The following is a 19,772-nucleotide window of genomic DNA, read 5'->3' on the forward strand; positions in this document are numbered from 1 at the left end:
TGAATCATTCCTTATTAAGTCATGTGTGGAAGCCAATAATAACAGCTGAAGTTTCATTGTAGCTTGACATCTAGCCATCTTTTACCAGTCCCTAAGGCCAGGACAGTTCAGTCGATAGACAAAAGAGAATACAGACGCATACTATTTTCCACTACTAATTTTTATCTTCTGAGAAGGCACTAAAAGGCTAAATACAAGTAAATGTGCAACAGCTGCAGCAACTAGGAGTCCATGGAACCAACCAGGATATGTTTAATACTTCCGACCAAAATGCGTTGAAAGAATAATACCAATGAGTTCTTTTGGATATAGTGTACTCTTCACTTTCTGACCCTAGCAGAGCCCCACCAAAAATATATATTAGTAGTGCCTTGAGACTTGAAGTTTATTGAACCAAGCTGTTTGTAGAGCTACGCACTGTACGCTCATGAAATGAATTAGACCATTTGCTTTTGGATCTAGAAGCTAAGCAGGAAATAAATACTCCCAAGTATTCAGCATGGCAGTTATACTGAAGCTTTATCTCCAACTCTGAAAAAGCATAAAAAATTGGATCTGTTTTCCTCCATGACTGTACCAAATACTCATTGTGTCAGCTATTGTGTGTGCAACAGAAAGAGCAGATAATCGAGATTTATCAGACTTGAAAAGCAACTGAAGTGTTTGAGCACTGATGCTCTGGAAGTGTGCAATCATGCGCAGAGTATTGTAATTGGATCCATGTTAAAATGTTGTAAAAACTTGCCCTATTTTTTTATTAAATTCTTATAAACCAGAACTACAATTTTAGGTGGAACCAGTCTCTTGAGTTCAAAATAAAATATGTGGAAAAAATATTGACTTTCTAGAGGCCATTTCTATCCCTAGAGTGGGTGCACTGGGGTGAGTCATACATACTTCTTTCCAGTTCATTCTCCTAGTGACTATATACTATGTCAAGCCAACTGCAGCTTATATAATAAACTAGATCTTATGATATAGGAAGGAATGTCCCTCAGGTGCATCAGTCAGCTAGCTAAACAGTACAGCTGTTTCTGGACTATAGCGTTAGTATTCCAGATTTCTCCAGGCACATAACATGGTAGAATAGAATAGAAAGAGAGAAAGATATCCTCTACCTTTTATAAACATACTTATGGTGTCTACTCATTCAAACTAATATTTTTAAAGTGCTGACAACCGACTACAGACCTGATCCGCTTCCCATGGAAGTCAATGGGTGCCTTGGACCAGTGCACAGCATTTATGTTACTCCATGGTATACCATGGTGCTTACAAAGGACAGTTGGAGCAGGATGGGGTAACAAGTCAAAAGGCAAGGAGACACTTATGAGGTTTTTGTTTTAAACAGCTCATTCATATCACAGTAGACAGATGTATTTCACTGTTAAATTCTGAGGCTTTGGCAGGGAGATGGAGGGTTCCCTAAACTAGTATTTTACTGTTGAAGTATTTAGAAAAAAGCAACAACAAAAGGCAAATAGATGTATAGAAATAAAAATATTACCTTCAAACAAAGTGAAAAGCAACTCACTATCTGAATAACAGCTTAAAACCAGATGAAATTTTTAAATTTAAAAAGGCATATGTTCGACTCAGCAGTGCACAACAATACTATTTACATTGTCCCTCCCTCTACCACCAAGTTACCTGGGACATTAAATGAGTAAATATGTGGAAAAATTCCAACGTAATACAATACCCATCCTCTTAAAACACAATAATTAAAAGTGAGAGAAAAAGGAGGCTACAGTTTAGTCAAGGCCCAAGAAAAGTATTTCTACAAGAATTTTTTAAGTTAAAAAATGTGCTTATAAAAAAGTGGAAAGGCATAAAACAAGATGAATTTTAGAGGTAAGTGAGTGACACGAGGGACCCTCATAGAAGAATCATGATCACCTGTTGACTTCAGATACCACAGTGAAATCCTAAAACTGTGGATGGTGTGTAAACTTCTATACCAGTTAGTTAGAGGCTCAAGGAGCAGGTCTCCACGGCCTACCAAGTTATGGTATTCACCAACAGTACAAAAACTTAGTCAACTGGACACCTTATAGGCAGCAAATATCCTCCTTTTTTCTTTAATCTAAGACCAGAAAATAAATTACTTTGTAATTAATGTACGCACACACTCACACACAAATGTTAAGTCACATTTTTGTTTTTAAATATGATAGCAATGTTTTAACATGAAAATTATACACTGGTACATTGCCTTAACCATCAACGGGGGTTTAGTGTATAAAGTATATATGTAACCGCCATTACTGCTAGGATTTACACATCTAAATCTACAATGCAATTAGTGACAGAATACGCATCGTAACTCACATGAGCATATCATAAGTCTAAAGCGATCACACCCACAGATAAATTTTACTTTACCTTTAAAGTCAATTTAAAATCATTCTGCTGTGAACGTAAATGCGGTTTTTAGCATTTTGAGGTAACAGCAAATTAGAAATGTGACATACAAATTGACCCCCTCAACCCCACCCCCAAAAGCCATTTTCTTCTTTTGAAAGGCAAGTTCATAGATTCTAAGATCAGAAGAAACCACTGTGATCATCTAGTTTGATCTGCTGTATAACACAGGGCATAGAACTTCTCCAAAATAATTCCTAGAGCATATCTTTTTAAAAAAATCCAATCCTGATATAAAAATTGTCAGTAATGGAGAATCCACCATGACCCTTAGTAAACTGTTAATTATCCTCACTGTTAAAAATTTACACCTAATTTCCAGCATGGATTTGTCTAGCTTCAACTTCCAGAGACTAGATAGTGTTATCCTTTCTCCATAAGAGCCCATTATTAAAATACTTGTTCTTCATGTAGGTATTTAAAAACAGCAATAAAGTCGCCCCTTAGCCTTCCCTTTGTTAAACCAAACAGATTGAGCTCCTTGAGTCTATTACTATAAGGCATGTTTTCTAATCTTTTAATCATTCTTATGGCTTATCTCTGAACCCTCTCCAAATTTATCAACATCTTTCCTGAATTGTGGGCACCAGAACTGGACACAGTATTGCAAGCAGCAGCACCACTGTTTATTCTTAGATGTATACACTTACATTTAGCCATATTAAAAGGCATATTTTTTGCTTGCTTGCACCAAATTTACCAAGCTCTGAATCAGTGACCCATCAATTTTCGAATTTACCACTCCCCTAATTTTTGTGTTATTTGCAAACTTTGTAAGTGATGATTTTATGTTTTCTGACAGGTCACTGATAAATTGTAACATTGTGCAGGGCCAAGAACCAAACCCTGAGGGATCTCACTAGAAACAGACCCACTCAATGATGATTCCATTTACAGTTACATTTTGAGACCTATCAGTTAGCCCCTTGTTAAACCTTGTAATCTTTGGCATGTTAATTTTATATCATTCTAGTTTTTTAATCAAAATGTCATGCAGTATCAAGTGAAATGTCTTACAGAGGTCTAAGTATATTACATCAACACTATTATCTTTATCATCCAAATTTGTAATCTCATTTTTAAAAAATGACATCAAGTTAGTTTGACAGGATCTATTTCCCATAAATCCATATTGATTTGCAGTAATTACATTACTCTCCCTTAATTCTTTATTAACTGAGACCCACATCAGCCCTTCACTATCTTGCCCAGGTTGACAGGCTTGTAATTACCTGGGTCCTCCCATTTACCCCTTTTAAAAAGGGACACAACATTAACTTTCTTCCAGTCTTCTGGAACTTCCATGGTGCTCCAAAACATATTGAAAATCAACATTAATACGAGCTCATCAGCCAGCTCTTTTAAAATTCTTGGATGCAAGTTATCTAGACCTGCTATTTAAAAAAAAAATCTAACTTTAGTAGCTTCTGTTTAACATCCTCCAGAGATGCTCATATGATGAGACTATATCATTCTTTTTTCCACAGATGCAGAACTGAAATATTTAACGTTTCTGCCTTTTTGCATTATTATTGATAATTCTATCATTTCTCTCTAGTAATGGACCAATACCATTGCCAGAATTGTTTTTGTTCCTAATATATTTAAAAAACTCCTCCTTATTGTCTTTAACTCTGCCGGTCATTGATTTCTCCTTGTGTTCCTTGGCTTCCCTTATCAATTTTCAACAATTCCTAACTTCTGATTTATGTTCATTACTATCAATTTCCTCTTTTTTCCATTTATTATATTTTTTACAGCTGCCTTCACTTCTCCCTAAACCCCAGGTCGGTTTTTTAAATCAGAACTATGTTACAAAGTCACTATGCATTAAATGAGGTATCCAGGACAATCATATTTTCATTCTTGAATGTTTAAACAGTTTTGGTGCATCAAGTATTAATTAAAAAAAAAAAAAAAAAAAAAAAGAAGTGGCAGCCAAGAGTCTCATTCCAACTCTTTCTAAAACTGGCAAAAGAACTCCAAAATACGTATGTCAGAATTACCACATTTCCCTACCCCCAGAAGCGAGATACCAGTAGGAGTCGAATTCTCTTGCCACCATGGAAGAAGTTAAGATTGAAATTCCTGCACTGGTATTTCAGATTTCAGTGGGACTGTCTGGGTTTAGCAGGATAAAAGAGTTCATATTACCTTAGAATATATTACAAGATTAAAAGAATCACTGCCATGAAACTAGGATGTCAAGCGGAACATTGAAAGATTTATTTCTGTTTAAGATACTCACCAAGCCTGCAATAGGGGTTGACAGTCTATTGATCTTTTTTACCAGTCCAGGCTTTATTGCATTCAGCAACCTGTCATGAGAAAAATATTTCATATGAGAGATGAGTCTCACAATATGAATCAAAAAACCCTTTTGCCTAGCATGTAAGTAACCAAATCACATCCCTGAAAAGAAGAAACCTATAAAATCATTAACAGAGTACTAAATAAAATTTCCCGAAGTTATAACTCTAGGTCAAGTCAGTGTATATAAGCCCTTGATAAACTTTGATCCAAATCAGGTCACCACGCTCTGCATTTGGAGGGCCAGATACAGCACAGTGGAAGACTGAGGGAGGGAGGAAGAGTCAAGGTACTGATAAAAGAGTGGGATGGAGAGGATAAAATGGGAGCATCTCTATTGTAGGGGTTAGAGGGAAAAGGATATGCCCCTCCACACAGCCAACAAGAAGGCCCACATTTTTTGCATGTGCATTTGAGGTTGAATTGTGACCGTGAAGTTCTCACACACAGGTTGCAATCTTTCCCCTCAAAAACTAGAATGCAAATAAAATAAAATGCTCAGTGTTTACAACATTGCTGTTACCCATTCATCACCAAACGAGGGGAGATGCATGAAAAACAACTTCACATCTCTTCTTCGTGAAATTTAAACCAGACATTACATTTGTAGTTCTAGAGGGATAGCCGTGTTAGTCTGTATACATCAAAAACAATGAGAGTTCTGTGGCACTTTAAAGCTCTGTGTAGCTCTGTGGATGTAGGAGGAGGTGGGTAGGAAGCAGAAGCCTGGGGAAAAGCAGCAGGCCTGCAGCCAGGAGTAGTCAATCTTTTCACATCATCCCTCAAGAAATGGACTACACAAAAGAGATAACATTGACTATCAGCATTATCTTGCATGCAAATCCACAGCACCACCTAAAACACATACCCCTTCAGAGGGAGCCAGAGGGGGACACAGGTAAAAGTCCCAATTCAGCTCCTGGGGAAGCCATGTTGTCAAGTAATGGGGATTACTTCTCCTTTTCTTCTCTGCTCTACCCACCCAGTAATACAGACTATGTAGTACTCCCACTATGTCTAATATGTTCTTTGAGATCCCTCACTCATTCCATTTCTTCACCTCCAATGAGGACAATCAGCCTGAAGTGCTCAAAGGTAAACTGTACTTTCGCCACAAAGATAGTGACGTGGCTCATTGTTAGAATATATCCAAAGTTTTTAAACAGCCAACAATTGCCAAACTATAATCACAGAATCTCTTAAAATAAACTCCAATGTTTTAAGAGACAAAAACCTATTCCCATGGGGTCAAGAATTTAACCAATCCATTACAGAGAAAAAAAATCAGTTGAGAAAATTTACTTCATTTTCAATATCTTTCCATACCTTATGTGGGGAAAAGGCAATGTTGAGGGCTGTCAGTTGTTCTAAATATTTTTAAACTCCTAAATGATAACATTAGTTTGTAGGGTGTGAGGGGGTCATCTTATTTCCAATCAGACAGAGCACTCTAAATGAGGGGTTCCCAAACTCACCCCACCCCAGGTGCCTTTGGCATCTTACCGAATGTCCCAGATCCCTTTCATTTCTGGTACTACCGGAATACCGCCACTAGTGTGATCTCACACACATGGTGCATGAGAGGTCATGCTATCTGGAGGATGCCATTTTGTCCTCCATGCAACAAATGCCAAAAGGCCGTTCAGCGGGGACCCCATTTTGGAAACCACTGCTCTAAGTTAACTGAATCCCCATTCAAGAATCTACCATTTGATGGCCTGCTGTGACTGCAGGTGGAAATAAACAAAAGCAAAGATTACGACATGTTTTACTTGCAGGTTTGCATATTTACTATGGCCTACTCTACACTACAAAGTTAGGTCGACGTAAGCTGCCTTGCGTCGACCTAGTTGCACATGTGTCTACACTTAATTTTGTCTCCCACATCCCCAAGCAGCTTTAAGCCATGGTCAATGTACAAATGTCAACGTAGAACAAATGTAGACACCGCTTTACCTATGATGACCCTAACAGTCCTCCAGCAATGCCTGACACTGACCCTTCTAATCACAACTATGAATTCTGCTGCCCAGGGGTCACAGACACCAGAAACCACCCTCCCTCTTTGAAACCCCATGAATTTTTTAAATTCTTTTTCCTGATTGTCCATCTTGGAAAGCATGCCTGGCAGCTCTCCACTGTTGTGCGCAATTGCCCAGCTGACCATGCTGGCTACATGCTCCAGATATGCTCTAGCCTGAAGCAGACAGGAGATATTGGCTCTCCTGGGCTTGTGGGGAGAGGAGGCTGTGTAAGAACAGCTATGGACCAACTGTAGAAACACTGAAATCTGTGAGCAGATTGCACAGGGGATGCAGAAGGGGAAGAACAGGGACCAAGAGCAATGCCGCATGAAGGCCAAGGAACTGTGGCAGGCATATCAGAAGGCTAGGAAGCCCTAGAGTCAATCCAGTGGCGAGCTGCAGACCTGTCACTTTTACAAAGAGCTGTATGCAATACTTGGCGTAGACCCCACCATCACCCAGCACAGCACTGCAGATACCTCAGAGAAGCCCAAGTCACAGGCTCCTGCCATGAATAGCAAGGATAAGAAAGATGGGGAACATGCCACCCGAGACTCCAATTATGGTGTGAGCCAGGACCTGTTTGAGACTCCACGGCAGTCCTGGAAGTCGAGCACAGGAGTGCCCGATGCAGGGAAGGAACCTGGGTTAAACGCGTAAATGTATTCCCCATGACAGCAATAGCATCCCTGACTTAGCAGGACGCAGTTATTGACTTTTCAGGAATTTGCAACAAAGGAGTAGAGATATCATCTGCTTTTCATTTCCTTTGTAGAGTTAGGCAGGGGGGCCGTGTGTGGAGCAGTTTATGTACATAATGATGTCCCTTGGATTCTCCTTAAGAGATCTCAATGAAATTTCCATGGAGATGCTCTGCAATCCTCTCCCGAAGGTTTCTAGGGATGACAGTTTTATTTCTTCCTCCATGGTAAGACACTTTCCCACGCCAATCGGCAATGACTTTGGCAGGCACCATTGCAGAAAAAAGGCTAGTGGCATGCAGCTCTGGGAGGCTTCTGGATGCCAGCAACAGCTGTACTCTCTGGGCCATTGTTACCCTCAGGAGTGAGAGATCAGCTGCAATCACTGCTTGTGGTAAATGGTGCCAGTATTCAGTGCCATTGCCCTATATTCATTCTTTTGTGCAAGTAAGCAATTGCCTCCTCATTTCCCTCATCCCTAGCAGGCCATGTTCTCCATGGCTAGTGCTGCAAGTGGCATCCTGCACAAGCACTCTGAAGCAGAACTGGCAATAAACGTCTTATTTAAAACTTCAGAGGAGCAAGGGAAGGGAGTTCTGAATCTTAACTTTCACTTTCCACGTGACCTATGCTGGTAACTCTGTGTTTTATCTGTAGTTGATGCCAGTGCAGCCTGGAGGTTTCCCCCTCCATACCCGCAGAACACCTGAGTCAGATAAAGAGAAGAAAATAAAGGATTTGGGATGACACAATCAGCAAGCTCCTGCAAGCCAGTGCTGCATCAGACCGTGAACAGACAGCCTGGAGGATGAATACTGCAGACTTTATGGGGAAGAAAAAAGCAGACAGGAGAAAGGCCCATGGGTCCCAGCAGGAAGAGGAGAGGGAGAGGCACCAGGACATAATGGGGCTTCTCCAGCAGCAAACATAGATACTGCAAATACCTACAGGTTCAACAAACAAGGGCTCGCTTCCCTTTGCAGTCCATGTAGAACTCCATTGCAGCACTTCCCTACACTACCCCCTTCTCCCCCCCCCACACACACACCAACATTGCATATGGCATCAGGGGCTACATCCCTACCCCTACCACTCCACCCCAGGGCACAGTAAGGACAACCACAGCTTCACACACACTGACCTTTGAGAGCCACAGCCAAAATATGTGTAGCTAAAGTGGACATGAATGTTCCTTCCCCTTCTTACATTTTTCAAACAGGGCTTACTTAAGGTTTTAATGTATTTGCTTTTAACTTGCACAGAAGAGTTATTTTTAAGAAGTATTTTTGATACTCAATTAAAGTGTATTATTTGGAAAGTTAGTTCCCAAATATACTGCAGAATGCCGGGCAGTACTGAAAGCATCCACTTGTTATTGTACAGTGTGACAACTCAGAGGGTCAGTGACAAACACTGTAATGATCATAAATGTACAGTACACACCACAAAATTAAAAGGTGCATTATCAGGGTTATATTCATAGATGTGTACCAAACACCATACAATTCCTAACATGCCCCCAAACTGCTGTTGCAGGTTGAGCATAGGAAACCATAATGCATTACTGTGGCTCACTGTTAAAGTGCTCTTTCAAAGCCTACCTGAGCTGTATAGCTCCGTACGGAGCTCTTCCAATAGCCCTTGTGTCTGGCTGTTCAACTCAGCAGAAAGCTGCTCAACCTTCACGCTCCATCCTGGCAGCAACTTTTCCCATCCTTTGCTTCACAAATATTATGCAGAACACAGCAGACAGCTGTAACTGTTGGGGTATTTTTCTCACTGAGATGCAATCTTGTGAGCGAACAACACCAGCACCCCTTCAATTTACCAAAAGCACTTTCAACTGCCACTCTGCATCTGTTCAGCTAGCAGTTGAATCTTTCCTTAGTGCTGTCAAGGTGGCCAGTGCACAACTTCGTGAGGCAGGGGAGTAAAGGATAGGAAGAATCCCACAGGTTCACTATTGGCATTGCAACATCACCAATGGGAATTCACCAGTCGAGAAAGTCAGTCCCTTCTTGTAGCTTTCTGAACAGTTCTGTGTTCTTAAAGATGCAAGCGTCATGCACCTTCCCTGATTGGCCAACACTGATGTCAGTGAAGCAATCCCAGTGATCCACCAATGCCTACCTAAACACAGAAAAATAGCCCTTTCTTTGATTTACTCTGTGGCAAGGTGGGCTGGTACCAAAATAGAGATACATGTGCCATCTATCCCGAACTGCGGTCGAGCAAATCCTATTGCTGCAAATTCATCCATTATGTCCTGTACATTGCCAAGAGTCATAGTCCTGCGTAGCAGGAGACAATGAACGGTCCTGCACACGAGCATGACAATGGCCCCCACAGTGGCTTTTCCAACTTCAAAATGACTTCCCCACTGACTGGTAGCAATCCAGCATTGCAAGTTTTCACAGTGCAATCACCACTTGCTTCTCCACTATCAGTGCAGCTCTCATTTTGGTGTCTCTGCACTGGAGGGCTGGGCTGAGCTTGGCATGCAGATCCATGCCTCGTGCATCTGAAAGTTCTGCAGCCACTCCTCGTCATCCCAAACCTGCTCTACAATGCGATCCCACCAGTCAGTGCTCATTTCTCCAGCCCAGAAGTGGAACTCCACCATCTGCAGCTGCTCTGTGAATGCCACCAATAACCTTGAATGTTTTCAGGATGTCCTACAGCAATCTGCCCTCCAGAAATTGTCAAGTTCCCTGTGGTGGTTCTTGCAGCTCTGCAAATACTGAAGGATCATGCATCCTGTGCTTGCAACGTCCATGACAATAGTGCAGGACTGTGCAGGCTCCATGCTTCTGTCAGAGATGGCGGAGAGCAACAAGTCCTGCACAGATTCGTAGGATTTACAAAATAGGCTAAAAATTATGGGAGAGATATGGCATAATAGGATAAAGAAAATTGCATGGTGGGAACTTGACTCCCCCAGTCCCAGTCACCCCATGTGATTTGTTTCTGCCCCACCATGCATTGCCAAAACTTAATTCAGTGAACGGTGGCAAGATGCACACTGGAATACCTACCCATTGTGCACTGCACTGTGCATCAAAAGAAGCACTTCTGGTGAGTTCATGCAATGCCAATACAAGGATCCAAGTATGCATGCTGACGCAAATTACATCATCAAAAGTTTTAGTGTACACAAGTCCTTAATATGCTTCAGTTTAATCCTCTTATGTTTATATGGAGAAACTTACATTCGCTCAATTTAAGGGAAAATTCTGACAATAGGATTATCTCCAATACATACTAGATATGATAGAGAGCACACTTACAGATATAAAACAAACATTTTAGAAGAACAATTCATATTTTTCTTCCATCCATCTAGAATTCCACAACTAAAAGAACCTCTGATTTTATTTAATAATTTACAAAAAAATCACAGCACTTCTTCATCCAAAATATACATTTATATTCAAGTCACTGATTTCTCTTCCAGTCCTGCACAGCAGCAAGACCATAAACCAATATTTTATGTTGCAGTAGCTGCAACAGTCAACATAAGAATTTTTCTCAAGGATTTTTCCCTCTCTGAAGTTTCTAGTTTAATAGATTCTTCAATCTAGTCTCCTAGTTTTGCAGGTCAGGAGATTAAATGTTGCCTCAGGGAAAAAGTGAGACACTAGCAACAGAGCAGCATTTATTTAATCTCCTCATGGTGCATAACTTATGGACCATAACTTATATTGCAGGTTCCCACCAGGAATAGAAAGCAAGACATGAAGATCTTAACGGATACCCCAAACATCAGACTATTTAAAAAAGATCTTCAAAATAGTTTGCATTGTCATAACTTTAGTTTAATATTAAGGTTGTAGGAAGAGGAAGGAGATGGGAGAAAGAAGGGAAGGGTTCCAAGACTAGAGAACGAAAAACATGGTTAGGCCAGAACAGTTTATAATCTGGAAGAGTATGGGGAAATGGTGGAGAAGAATAGTGAAGAAGATCCCTCATATTTAGACCATTTCTCTTAGGGAAGCAAACAATGTCTCCAGGATGAGCTAGCTAGAGCTCACTCACTTAGAAGCATGCCAAATGGAACTTTACTCCAAAGCAGACTGGCTGTTTTTAAATGGACTCTTCTAAAGCTTAAGGCTGGCTTCCAAAATACCAAGTATCTGAAACTTGCTCAGCCACCAGTCTGGCAGAGAGTCACCATTTACAAAGAAAACCATCAGGAAATTTTTCAATCTAATCCAATTACTATTTGTTCATGCTTCTCTATCCAGTTGTTATATACAGTTGCTCCTACACAGAGTGCGTCTCCCCCTATCCAACTCCCATCATGTGCGCATGCGCACATACACTTTTTTCTTTTTAAAAAGTAAATTCTACACAGGCTCAAATGAAGAATCCCTTTTTATAGTGTCTCATTCAGATATACAGACCATTCACCAGAAATTAACAGACTTCAATAGAAATGTACAAACAGGGTGCATTGGTCTAAAAACTGAAAAAAAAACCAAAAAAACAAAAAAAAATTGACATTTCATGTATTCAGAATATAGGTCGCTTCAGTCAGTCCACACAATGCTGGGAATAAAATGCAAAGCTGAACATCTAATTATGGTTAAAAAAAAGTGTAATTATTCCAAGTGTAAGCAGTCAAGACATTAGCAAATAATTAGGGATTCCTTCATCTTTTTCTAGTTCCATACAAGTAGCCCTCGGCTTCCTAAAATAGCACTGTGAAAAGTTTCATGCACTTTATGTTGAAAAGTGACTAGAAAATTGCCCAATATTTTAAATTGCTGTTTAACAGTGTTATCCAGTTATCCAGTGGTGCAATGTAAACATAAAAGTAACAAATTCTTTCCTCAAACACACACAGGCAATCAACTTGTTCCCTAAAGCACAAGATTTAAACTACTGACTGTTATCTGATCTTGAACAGAAACAAGTGTCATTACTGTTCATAAATTTATCCACCCCTTTTTAAAATTCAACCACAGCACAATTTGTCTCTTTGGCTTCCTGTGGCAGTGAATTCCAGACTGACTATGTGCTATAAGTAGTGATAGCCACTCATTTGTTCTACATTTGCTGCCCTTTAGTCAAGATTGGATGAACGTTAATGGGGCCTCTACAGCCACCAAAACCCACCTGTCCCAACTGTTCTCCCAAATTTCTCAGACACAAGCAGAGGTGAAACCACACCTATTTATATGTGCAACAGTATGTATTTGTGAAGGGCAAGATTCAGATACCTTGACTCAGTGTCAATTGACTCACAGTAGTCATATACCCAGGGCCCGCACATTGGGGGGGGGGGGGGGGACGGAGGAGGAGGAAGGGTACACTTTACTGGGGCCCGGAGCTCTGAGGGGCCCAGCCCAGGTTGCAACCCCCATTACCAGGAGGAAAAAATTGAGGTTAAATTGTAGACCATACCTGAGGATATTTATAGAAACTTATTTCCCTGTATCTATGTATCTATTGTCCAGATCTTGTCAGATTTGCTGGAGCCAGTCAGAAGCAGTGTTAGAGCAGTCTCAAGCAACATTCTGAACAGCGAGTTGCTGGGCCTGCTGGCCCAGCCCAGGCCCTTCTCTAGAATAGAGAGTGTGTGCTTGTGCAGTTAAACTAGGACTCGTAGTTTGAGACTTAGGGTATGTCCACAATGATGGTGGCAAAGTCGCTGCCGTCAGATCGACCTATCTGGATCGACTGAGCGGTCAGTGAAGACCCGCTCAGTCAATCCAGAAGTCGATGCAGTAAAACCACCCCCTCAAGTGGCGCAGTGCAGTGAAGATGCGCAGAAGGGAAGCACAGCAGTCGATGGCAGTTACTCTGCGTAGCTGCGCAACTCCCGTCGACTGCCACCGAATCGCCCCATAAGTGTAGCCCAGGGTTGAGACACAGAGATTTGTGCTCCTCTCTGTGACATGGTCTATCATATCAAGAGCTACCAATCCCAGAGTTCCTTGTGCATAGGTAGGAAGAAGGGACAGCTGGTGGGAGAGGCAAAGCAAAGCGCCATAAGACAGTGGGAGCCAGTACTGCTTCTTCTTCTGGTAGGATTTGCAGGCCTAAAATATATGTGAGTAAGTGTCTAACTCACTCACAGTCACACACACATCCCATACTGCCATGTCTGGTGGTGGCTATAAATACAAATCAGGCAGCCAGAAATGTAAGGAGGTAAAAGAAAGGGAACTAAAAGAAGCTAAAAGACACCACTCTATCCTCCAGTTTGTCAAATCAGACAAGACCTTTCTGCAGTCAGGAAATATACTAACTAGGGAAGCAGATGAACAAAATCAAGATGAAAATGATTTCAATATAGAGACTGTCTGTGGCGCTGGCAAATGATGACATAGAAAAGCTGTCAGAAAATGCATCATGTGACTCCAATCTAATGCTTGAAGATAGTCAGGTAGTATCATCATTAGCACCACCACATTCAGAAGGTTTACAAGCAGCAGGAGAGAGTAGTGCTACACTATTTGATTCTTGCCTTTTCAAAGATCCAGGCTAGTAGCCTGAAAACATAACAGAACAATTTTTTGATGGATAGAATCTATCTGGCGTCCTGACTTTTGAAGAAATGTGGAAGCTAGCAAAGTCAATGCCAAAAGATGTTGGGAATAATTTTCCTGAATTTCTTCTCAAAAGTAAGACTTCCAACAAGAGAGAAAAGATACCAAGAGACTGGCTTGTTTGAAGTGCTACCAACCAAGCACTGTATTGTTTTCCATGTTGGCTGTTTCCTGAAGGGAGGCTCAAACAACGCAGTATGCTGGCAAAAAATGAAGGGCATTCACACCAGTTGTGAAAAAAATGACGTAAACTATATACTAAACTTCCTGAACATGAAAGGAGCATAGAACATGAAACTTGCTACTGCCAGTGGAAGCAATTACAGCAGTCACTGTGTCAGGTGGACATAGAGTGGACAGTGAGATTCAAAAACAAATATTAAACAGAAGTTACAAGATGGAAAGAAATGTTAGAAAGAAAGATTGTTGGATGTTACCTAATTTCTTGCTTCATGAGGTTTAGCATTCCATGGAGATAATAATCTGATAGGGGAACCACACAATGGTAAAACTTCCTTGGAACTCTTGAGATTATAGCTGTGGGGGGATAATTCATGATTTTTGCAATGAAAAAGGCCAGAAAAATAAAGCTTTAAAGTTAATTGGCCTAAATATAAAATGTTTGCAGTCACATTGGTCCATTAGAATAAAAAAATCAAGACATTGAGAGGATATAATACCTTTATAATGACCAAAAAGTTAAAAATATTCAGCAAACCTGTAGGACTCTCAGGCTGGGTGTTATGTTGAACAAAAATAGCAAAGATGGGCATTTTTCAAAAATGTAGAATATGTAACAGTAATTTCAGAATTAAAACTTTTTCATGGCTCATAAGATTGTATGTGCGGGAGGGGGTCAGTGTTATGAGTTTGTACTGGGCCTGAAAAAATTATGCTTGGGCCCTTGCATATACCAGAATAGTCCCGTTTAAGTTCTAACCCCTACTACTATGTGAATAACAAGCCAAAGTACTTACGAAGTATACCAACCCTATGAGGCCAAAGCAGACAGGCATCAGCTGATCCCTTCTGGCTCTCCATCAACAATCCTTGTGCCTGGGCCCCTTCTTCCAAACTCTTCCAGCTCCCCAACGTCCCTTTGTCTGGGTTGCCTTAGCATGCACCTGAGTTCTACAGATTTTTAGTAATCAGTGTCTGTTGGTCTGCACTTGTGCAGTTGTTCTTCTTGTGATTTGAACCAAGGGCATAAGGGGTAGTGCAGAATTTATGGCAGGCTTTTAAACTTAGTGAGTTTCAATTGTCTGTACCATTAGTAGTAACTACAGCAAAAACTGGTTAAAATGAGTAGAATTCATGTGAGCAGACCAAAAAAGGTACCAAAAAAATCCAATACTTCTCATGCTGCAATTCAGAGTATCATGCTACACATGATAAATGTATACACTATATGTACATTAGCCATTAAAATGTTAAATGTATACACTATATATAAATGTTAATGTAACATGTAAATATGTTACTGTAAATGTAATGTAAATGTAAATATGTAACATTAAAATGTTAAATGTATACACTATATGATAAATGTATACACTATATGTACATTAACCATTAAAATGTTTTTAAAATGTACAATGTAATTAATGTGTCCCCCATAACTGAACATATTTGATCTTAATTAGAAAGTTACACCTTAATGAGCTCTAGGCCTAGGAAATATGACACGTGCTGCAGAATTTTTCTGCAGCTCCCATGTCTTTATACAGGACACAGTATAAAGACACAGAAAAATGAAGTTTGCTCCTGGTACTGTCAGATTTGGTTCAACTTAATGTTCTGCATATTCCAATGGGGTTTGTTGGTGTTGGCCAGAAGATGTTAATTAAGGTTCCTGTACTGATCCTGGGTCCCAGAGAATGCCAGTATGAAAGATCAACCAGCTTAGGACTGCCCCAAGGCACTGGGTACCACCTGTCTCTTGGGTTGGAGGATGGAACCCCGGTTTCTGAGGTCTTCAATCCAGGCCTCTCTCTGTGTGATAAAGAGGCTCTTCTAGAACCTCTGGCTCCTTGGGGGGGGCGGAGGAAAGCTGGATCCCAAACTAACAGTAGAACCAACAGTTGGGTACTCAGGCTTGACGATGAGAAACGAGAGCAGCTCTGTGTTGTCAGAATAGCTTCCTCCTCCAGAGTAAATGGGTCTCTTGACCCAAGAGGAAGGGGGAGTGTGGATAGGGGACAGCAAAAATATCCTCCAGAGAGACATAGGTCTCGGACTGCTCCAAGGTACAAGATGAGTCAGTTGGAGGAGCCATGGGATCCGGTACTTCCCTGGTCACAATGGAAGACAGATCCCTCCGAGGCCATGGTGGTATCAGCAGAGAATCTGATCTGGATGTTAAAGGGAGTGGTGGAGGATGTCTGTCTTTTGGTTTACATGTTGGAATCATTACCAGAACTGAGAGATAGATCTATACTCCCTTGCTCCAATTTATCCTGCTGAGGTGGTTTAGGCTCGAGTAAATCTTTAGGAGCTGTAAGCGAGGACTCTCCCAACTTTGAAGGAGTCAGGAAGAGATCTCTTCCCTTCGGGGCAGCTTTGGAAGAATAAGGTTTATCTATGCTTGTGAAAGTGTCCCTTACTCTCCTGAGAAGCCTTCTCTTTAGGCTTGGAAGTCTTAGCCTCAGCCCCTGAGCTCATTCCTGGAGGGACACGGCAAGTTGATTGAGGCTGATGTACAGGGGGCTCTCCCCCAGCCCATATCTGGGTGTCATGGCCTTCTCCATTAGATATTTTCATTAGCTCTCAATCCTCATGAGTTCTGGGAGGGAAGGCGTGCCTGAGATGTGAGCCTCATGTAAGCACTAAAGGCAGCCTCAGTGGTCATTGCTCACTTAAAAGGAGTGAGGGCAGGAAGTGCAATTCTTGAACCCTTGGATTCTGGGCATGATCGTAGCCTCCCAGAGAGGATTTCCCCAGGGCAGGGAAAAACTAACTGCACAAGTACTTAAGACTAAAAGAGTAAAAGAATAAAATAAAACAATTAAACTATTTATAATGTATTTAGAGATTGAAGCAATCAAAGGAAGAAGTTGTGGACACAGAAAATTCTGACTCTGGCCATGAACTGGAAAGGTGCCGGTCTGCACTGCCCCTTGCATTCTCAGTTCAGAGCACAAAGGAAAACAGCTGAGCATGTGAAGATCAACAGACATTGCTTACTAAAAGTCTCAACTCAGGCACATGCATACCCACATGTGGAATACACATAAGGGACAGTCACTCGAAGGAGAATATAGGGTTCTGAACAATGAATTGACCCAGTCTCACACGGGCTTAGGATCCTAGCTAGGATTCTTGTGGGCTAGCAGGTAGAACATCTACAAATGTTTTATGTACCTGCATTGATGAAGATCATGCATCCCTAGAATCCCTCTACCCTTTACTCTCCTTTTACCAGTACTCTTGTTATCTTCAGTATGATTTGTGCTCCTATCACTCCTCCTCACTTGCTATCTCATGTGGCTGGACAACTGCCCCAGGTTCTTTAATAGCTGTCTGATAAATGAAATGCCATAAGACTTACCATAGAAACTAGGGAAACTTAACTTAGTGAAGCAGCCAGCCGCAGCAGGAAAGGAAAGGTCTTGTATTCCTGCTGTTCTAGGGAGGTATCAGTAACTTCTTTACCTTCCTAAAGGCCCTGATAGCTTTGGGAAGGGTCAGTGGCTCTACCAGGTAGCCCCAAGAAGCTAAAAGATGCAGGAGCAAGATCTCTAAAAGCACGGAGGGCTAGTGTCATCACCAGCCACTGTACAACTAGCCTGCCAGACCCACCAGGATTTGTTTTCCTCTAGGTAAGAATCTGGAAAACTTCTGTGAGGAAAAGAGGGCATTTAATACAAAAGCTAACACGTGATCTAGCAGAACACACTGGGAAGATTGTGTATGCAATTCTAGTCAGAAAGGGTCAGTGAAGCCTCATTCCCTTCAGAGAACGGCTGCCTCTCCCAACCTCCAAAAACACATTGCTTCTAATAGGAAGTGGGACAGAAAGGGTTTTATGGAAAATAAACCTCAGGAAGTGGAAAAGTTTGGAAATTCTGATTCACAAATGAGTCCAAGCTGAAATTTATGTATCCAACAGAGTGATTTGTTTAAAAACACCACAATGGATGGACAATATTTCTGCATCTAAGAAGGGACTAATGAAGCTAACTAGAGGGAAGAGGGCATTTAATGTTCACGAGCCCAAGAAAATTCTAATCACCATGAAATACCTTCAAGTAGGCATTATTTTATTATTTTTTAAATTATTTCAATTTGTTTTATTGAATTATATTCTAACTATGAAGCATCCATCCTGCTATCTGGGCACTCTGGCAAAATTTATTAGTAAATATTCGGTCAATTAGTGGATATTTTGGGTGCCAGCCAGAACAACAATCCTCAGACACCACTAAACTTGTTAAAAACATATCTAAAACAAGAGTCAGGTCAGCAATCAGACCTGGATGTGAACATGAAGCATGTTTAGATGATAAGGACAATAAAAGGATGAGATTTCTTCACCATGTCTGGAAAAATGACATTCCAAAGTATATTTGGGGAAACATTCCAGAATAATTCCTAATGAACTCTTGAGTATCATTATTAGTTATTTGTTTATGGTCACATATGGTTTACATCATATACCCATGATGTACGAGATCATAGAAGATTAAGGCTGTAAGGGAACTCAGGAGATCATCTAGTCCCCCTGTTCAAAGCAGGACCAACCCCAACTAAATCATCCCAGCCAGGGCTTTGTGAAGCCAGGCCTTAAAAACTTCTAAGGATGGAAATTCCACCACCTCCCTAGATAACCCATTCCAGTGCTTCACCACCATTCCAGTGAAAAAGATTTTCCTAATATCCAACCTAGACCTCCCGCACTGCAACTTGAGACCATTGCTCCTAGTTCTGTCATCTGCCACTGAGAACAGCTTAGCTCCATCCTCCCTGGAACCCCCTTTCAGATAGTTGAAGGCTGCTATCAAATCCCCCCTCACTCTTCTCTTCTGTAGATTAAATAAACCTAGTTTCTTCAGCCTCTCCTCATAAGTCATGTGCTGCAGCCCCCTAATCATTGTTGTTGCCCTCCGCTGGACTCTCTCCAATTTGTCCACATCCCTTCTGTAGTGCGGGGCCCAAAACTGGACACAATACTCCAAATGTGGTCTCACCAGTGCCAAATAGAGAGGAATAATCACTTCCCTCAATCTGCTGGCAATGCTCCTACTAATGCAGCCCAACATGCCGTTAGTCTTCTTGGCAACAAGGACACACTGTTGACTCATATCCAGCTTCTTGTCCACTGTAACCGCCAGGTTCTGTTCTGCGGAACTGCTGCCTAACCTGTCAGTCCCCAGCCTGTAGCTGTGCATGGGATTCTTCTGTCCTAAGTGCAGGACTCTCCACTTGTCCTTGAGCCTCATCAGATTTCTTTTGGCCCAATCCTCCAATTTGTCTAAGTCACTATATCCTAACCCTATCCCCAGCGATGCTTTTCAGACATTCAAGACAGAAAAGATTTCATCAGTAATCACTACCCTGGGGAGTTCATAATCATGGGTCAACAGGAGTTAGGGTAAGGGGATGTGACAGTCAGGGTCCAGACACCCCAAGCAGGGAATTGAAGATTTAACACCCTTGCCCCAAAAAAGCAGTTAAACCAACTGATTGCATACTATGTTGTAAAAGTATATTGAGATCTTTTATGAACCCTTGTAATGCACAGAACTTAATAGTCGTTATGA

General features: G+C 41.2%; 1 protein-coding gene across 13 annotated transcripts in view; it reads right to left on the bottom strand.

Moving 5' to 3' along the window:
• LIMCH1 (LIM and calponin homology domains 1) overlaps nt 1-19,772 on the bottom strand; it is a 275,637-nt gene that overhangs the window by 156,289 nt on the left and 99,576 nt on the right. For all 13 annotated transcript variants that reach the window (XM_067531174.1, XM_067531168.1, XM_067531170.1 and 10 more), the window contains exon 3: nt 4,673-4,742. In XM_067531174.1, the coding sequence (XP_067387275.1) occupies nt 4,673-4,742 (70 nt within the window). The remainder of the gene's footprint in view (nt 1-4,672; nt 4,743-19,772) is intronic.

This window comes from Emydura macquarii, unplaced genomic scaffold (genome assembly GCF_026122565.2).
Source record: "Emydura macquarii macquarii isolate MOO-44397 ecotype Brisbane River unplaced genomic scaffold, CSIRO-AGI_Emac_v2 contig_3128, whole genome shotgun sequence".
NCBI lineage: Eukaryota > Metazoa > Chordata > Testudines > Chelidae > Emydura > Emydura macquarii.